Genomic DNA, 6534 nt, shown 5'->3' with positions numbered 1-6534 from the left:
AGGGAGGGGGTTGGCAGATTTAAAAGGTCGTAAAAAGATGGCCCCCCATGTCGCATCCACCAGCTCCTCGTCCCCGGCCTCGCCAATGTGAAGTGCTGTTGGTCGGTTCGCGTTATTACCTCCTCATTACTGGCTTCTAATTCAACAATTGGATACAGACACACACTGCTGCAACGAGGACTCTTTCCTAATGGCGGCACTTTGGTAGACTGACAGATGATTAATATATAGCATTACATCTTTACACTGGTGTGGTGCTGCTTGTTACACTGGAAACCGCGTCACGCCTGGCTGAGTTCCTCTATGGCTTGTCTTGACTCTGATGTAACGTCTCGATTTGCGTCACCAATGCTTAGAATACTTTAGTACAGATTGTGATTCTGCGTCACCATTCATTTTCTTTAGCATTTGGTAAAGTCACCAAAGTTGCTATTGTAGCTTTTTGTTCTGTCTGCAATTTTACAGATTATCTACAACATTCCGCATAAATGATCAGTTTTGACAAATGGAATGTTTTTGATCGTCATGTTATTGTAGTAGCAGGGGCGGATTATGCTTTAGGTAATGGGGGGGGGGGGGCTGTCAAAACAATATGTAAATGTTAATAATTTGAAATTATAAATTTTACATGGACATCGATTTAGATCTACGTGGTGTTTTTTTTTTCTTTTTAAGCCGGGGGGTGGGGTGGGTCCGTGCAACTGGGAGACCCCCCATAATCCGCCCCTGAACTGCAGATAACAACAATGTGTACGCACCTCAGAATATGGAATGCATTTTTTTTTTTTTTTTAAAATCACTCGTTAGTCATGACTGACAGAATGACTATGTAAAGTCTTTTCACTCTCTGACCTTTCTCCAGGACACGGTTTTGGAATTGAATGTCTATTTCTTTTCAACCTTTTCGTGTTTCTGCCATTTTCACTTGTACTTGTCTGCGGGAGGCGATGAAAAAACAAATATAGAATATCATCCTCGCCTGATTGTAAACCTAGTTCAGCTATGTCACTTTTCATGTTTCGTTTTCTTCTTCTTCTTCTTCTTCTTCTGCTTCTTCTTCTGCTACTAGTACTACCACTGCCACTACCACTACCACTATCACTACTACTACCACTACTACAACAACTACTACTACTACAGTTACTACTACTGCTACTACCAATACTACTACTACTACTACTACTACTACTACTGCTACTGTTACTGCTACTGTTACTGTTACTGTTACTGCTACTGCTACTGCTACTGCTACTACTACTACTACTGCTACTGCTACTGCTACTGCTACTGTTACTGCTACTGTTACTGTTACTGCTACAGCTACTGCTACTACTAAAACTGCTACTGCTACAGCTACTGCTACTACTGATAATGCTACTACTACTACTGCTACTGCTACTACTACTACTACTACTACTACTACTATTATTACTACTAATACCCCTACTATTATTATTACTACTAATACTCCTACTCCTATTAGCAAATAAACACACCCTGTAGGTCATGCTTAAGTATTAAAGTTTAATGCGGTTTTCCCAGGGACTAATACAAATTCAAAGTCAAGTCGTCACTTATTCGAGTGCATGCTTTCGGAGAAAACTAATTGATCGAATCTGAAATAAAATACTTTGTTTATGTTAGACTGAACCAGATAGAAGTTGCATCCTTCACGAATCCTATCGGGGTCTCCTTATACTCCTTACTGTCTTAGACACGAAATCGTCTGGTACTTACATTAGATATTCCGTAAAGTTAGTTCCGTTTAATAACTACAATTATAATAGTCAGACTGAAGGTTATTCTCAATCCGAGGCCATGCATGCCATCTACATAGTCATCAAAACACGCTTTCCTATGACGGGGGAAGTGGAGGAATGTAGATCAAGTGCAGTGTCCGGCCAAAGGGCGATCCGTCTTTGGACCGACTGATATATCAAAAACCGTGGTATGTTTTATTCTGTCCGGGAAAAGGTGCATATAAAACAGATTTGGTAATCGGTAAGAGCTGCCTATATTGTATCGTCTGTGCGTTTCTTTTCTTTTTTTTAATTCACGAGACAGTATCAAAGTTGCCATACGACAGTTTGTTTTCTTTAACGACACCACTAGAGCACATTGATCAAATTTATTAATCATCGGTTATTGGATGTCAAATATATGGTCACTTTGACAGTCATAGAGAGGAAACCCGCTACATGTTTTTATTAGTAGCAAGGGATCTTTTATATGCACCATCCCACAGACAGGATAGCACATACCACGGCCTATGATGTACCATGTACTGGCTGTGACGAGAAATAGCTCAATGGGCCAACCGACGGGGATCGACCCTCCATACGACAGAGTCGGATAGACACATAATAGATGGTGATATCAAACAATTCATACCCTTTGCTTTCTTATATTGTCTTTCGCTTTCATCCCCAGTCCATTTCCTTTCATGCTGCGGACAGCGTTTAAACTGAAGCATTGGTATTACGATTTGTAACTGAATAAAGACTATACGTTTGGCTTGTTTGTTTTTCCAGGATCGACAGCATTATCAGACCGTGTTGGTCGAGTTAAAACCGACTCACTGGAATTCGATTTGTAATCGCATAGAGCCTATATTTGTGGTTTGTTTGTTGTTTCAGGATGGACAGCATTATCAGATCCTGTTGGTCGAGTTAAGACTGAAGCAATGGAATTCGATTTGTAACCGTATAGTGGCTATATCTTTTTGTTTGTTTGTTTTTTCAGGATGGACAGCATTATCGGGTCGGTTGGGAGAGTGGCCAACGTCAAGGTCCGCAACGACGACGACCTGATTGACCGCGTGAACCACCTGTACACGACTGGTATTCTCATCATCTTCACCGTGGTGGTCAGCGCCCGCCAGTATGTAGGTGAGCGTCAAGCGTATAATCAAATCGAGTACCAGTCTGGTGGCTGACACGACTGATGACGTCATTATATGTGTTTGTATGACGGTAGCCACGTGGTCTGTGACCTTGGTCGTCGGTGTTAAGGCGAGAAATGCGTAGCCGTCGACTGGTACCTGTTAATTAGCGGTGGTTTACAGATTTTGACAGCTGGTGTATAGACCGTTTGTGTCAAGAGAGAATCGATGAAATGGCATGTAGTTATATTATAAATATTGTTAAAACACATAATATAAAAACACAACCAGCCAAGGTGGCACAGTGGACTACAGGTTGGTAGGTACAGGATGTCAAACATAAGGTCATGTTGACACAGTCATATAGAGGAAACCCGTTACATATTCCCATTAGTAGCAAAGGATCTTTTATATGCACCATCCCACAGAGAGGATAGCACAACATGCGGCCTTTTATATACCAGTCGTGGTACATTGGCTGGAACGAGAAATATCTCAATAGGCCCACGTTCCTTTTTGATGCAAAAAATATTTAAATTATCTATATTACAACAGAAAGTCGCTTGGGTTATTGCTTTGATATATATATACAGAACCTCACATACGTTGTTTTATTGATAGAGTTTATTTTGCGCAAGAATATATTTTTTACAAATCGATTTTTAATTTAACGTCATATATACACTTTCTTAAGAATTATACTCTGCGGAAATCTTGTATAATGTTTCAAATATGACGTGATGCAATTTGTAAATCATACATGACGTCAGTGACAAAACGGCGCTAACTGCAGTAAAATTAAAAAGGGAATTCCCCATTTACAGGTTCCGGTCCAGGTCGCACATATGTGTGATATAAGATAAATTTATCACACGGTTTGAAAATGACTTTATCACTATAGTAAGATTGAAAAGGTATGTAATAAAAACCAAGCACAAAACTGGCGTCATTTTCAACAGTCATGTTGTCAGTTATAACACTTGCTATTGCAGATGGTATTATGTTTGGTCATCTGTGTCCTTTCTTTTTTATTGCAGGAGACCCTATCAGATGCTGGTGTCCTGCTCAGTTCACGTCAGCGCACGTGGACTACACCAACAACATCTGTTGGATATCGAACACCTACTACATCCCCATCAGTGACGTCATCCCCATCGAGCACCACATCCGGGAGGAGAAGGAACTGACGTACTACCAATGGGTGCCGGTGGTCCTACTCATCCAGGCGCTCATGTTCTACATCCCGTGCATCATCTGGCGGCTACTGAACGGCCAGTCGGGCATCAATGTCGACCGGATCGTCAGCCTTGCGTCGAACGCACAGTACGAGAGTCCCGACGTGCGCATCAGGACGATAAAGTACGTCGTGCGTCACGTCGACCGTTGTCTTGACAACCAGCGCGAGAGCAGACACAACTGCTGCGTGCAGCTGAGACACGTGCTGTCTGCCAAACTGTCCCTGCTGTGCGGGAAGCGGTATGGGAACTACCTAGTGTCCGTGTACCTGCTGATGAAGGTGCTCTATATATCCAACTCCATCGGACAGCTGTTCATGTTGAATTCCTTCCTTTCTACAGACTACAATGTCTATGGGTTCCAGGTGATGGAGGATTTGATAGTAGGTAAGGACTGGACGCCTTCAGAACGATTCCCCAGAGTCACTCTATGTGACTTTGATATTCGCCAGATGCAAAATATCCAACGACATACCGTCCAGTGTGTACTTCCAATCAATTTATTCAATGAAAAAATTTACATCTTCCTCTGGTTCTGGTTAGTGTTTGTGTCAGTGCTCACGTGCTACAGTTTCGTGTCGTGGCTCTGGCACATGGTGTTTCCAACGACTAGAGTACAGTATGTGAAGAAGTTTCTAAAAATAATGGACAGGCTGGGCTCAGGGCCGGAGAAGAAGCTGGCCACCAGGTTTATACTCGAGTATCTCCGTCACGACGGCGTCTTCACGCTTCGCCTTGTGGGCAAGAACTCCAGTGACATCGTCGTGGCGGAGATCGTGTCAGGGTTGTGGGATTTGTACAAAAGTAAAAAGTCTATACAGATACGGAACCAAGCCGGCAATGGCCACGATACCGAGGGAGAGGATGTCTAGCAGAAACTCACTGTGAAACACCTGAGCGATACAGTCTCGATACTGAGTATCGATAACCGATAGTCGCCATCGATGATGGCCTACTCTGCCTACGTCAGAGCGAATCACGTGCCTCGTACTCTCCACGGGTTCCAGCAATCATGATAGTGCCTCGTCGCTCACCGAACGCTCGTGGCGGCTGTGGAAGAAAGGAATGTCCTATCCCGAGAACAATATTTGATGGCAATACGAAAGCGTCCTTCTGCGAGAAGGAGACGACTCGTGGCTGTCCAGGATGGATATGTTCAAAGAATACTGAGATCTACCAAAGAGATTGTGAATCTGACGTATACAGATGACATCAAAATATAACTACTTCTTTCCTTTGGTGCTAATACATTCTTGGATATTATTCCGTGTGACTTGCGTCCTGCAATCGGCTATAGCTCCTGTATTAGAATGTTCATTTCGGATTCAAAACGACGTTACACGTAAATTACGCGACCATCACTTGAATATGTGTTTTGTCGCACAAAACAACAATGTATTCTGTAGAACAAGCATTGGAAAGCCTAGTGGATGTTTGATATACACAGTGGCGGATTTGTAAAGGGTACCACCACACGTTCTGGTATATGTGTTTCTCGTCAAGGGATCGGCAGGTTGGAAGCATCTCTTGGCCTACGTTAAGTGATCCAAATATAACTTGTAAACGTCAGCATGTTCCTGCAGTTTGTTTGTACCATTCAATCATTTAAAACCCAACTAATCGAATGTGTGTAATATTTTTCTTACTCCCTACATCAGAGCTATGGTCCAAACATTGTTTTGTTTTTTTAATTATTATTATTATTATTATTATTATTATTATTATTATTATTATTAATTTATGGTCCGTTAACACATTTAGCTAATACAATATTGCCATTGCTGAAGAATGATATAATAATGGTGGATATTTATGGGATATTAAACGAGTTTCCATTTCGTATCATGTTTATGTCCCGAGTGAACTAATTTTCAGTTGTCACGAATGACAATGAAATTTATTTCACGAGGGACATAAACATGATACGAAATGGTAGCGGCTTTAATATCCTATTTATTACCCATAATGAATCTTAATTTATATCATTCAAATCGTTTGGTTGACGTTCCGGTAAGGTTGTAGTGCGCCTAACGATGACGTCATCGTGTGACATCGAAGTGTTACGACCCACATCTGGTGTGACGTATCTTTTTGATATGTACCAATATATATTTACCATATGGGTAATAAATATACAGAACTTCACATACGTTGTTTTCGCTTCGAGTTTATTTTGCGCAAGAATAAATAAATAAATATATACACACACACACACACACACACACACATGCATACATACATGCCTACCACACGGTCTAAGTGGTATGGTCTTGCACAAATAAACGAGAGAAATAAATAGGAAGCGAAAACAACGTATGTGGATTTCTGTATTTATTACATACCTTCTTTTACTTGTTAAAAAAGCTGTTTTTAATTTAACGTCATAACTATACTTTCTTAAATCTATGACCAATCCTC

At 41.3% G+C, this 6534-nt stretch overlaps 1 protein-coding gene across 1 annotated transcript; it reads left to right on the top strand.

Moving 5' to 3' along the window:
- Positions 1 to 2743: 2743 nt before the first annotated feature.
- LOC121387093 (innexin unc-9-like) lies at positions 2744 to 5896 on the top strand. The gene is made up of 2 exons (XM_041518114.1): positions 2744 to 2888; positions 3919 to 5896. The coding sequence occupies exons 1-2, from the start codon at positions 2744 to 2746 to the stop codon at positions 4986 to 4988; spliced, it is 1215 nt and encodes a 404-aa protein (XP_041374048.1). The 3' UTR covers positions 4989 to 5896.
- The last annotated feature ends 638 nt before the right edge of the window (positions 5897 to 6534 follow it).

The sequence above is a fragment of the Gigantopelta aegis genome, chromosome 13, assembly GCF_016097555.1.
Source record: "Gigantopelta aegis isolate Gae_Host chromosome 13, Gae_host_genome, whole genome shotgun sequence".
Classification (NCBI taxonomy): domain Eukaryota; kingdom Metazoa; phylum Mollusca; class Gastropoda; order Neomphalida; family Peltospiridae; genus Gigantopelta; species Gigantopelta aegis.
Note: the sequence above shows the minus strand (reverse complement) of the source record. Positions and strands in the feature narration are given on the sequence as shown.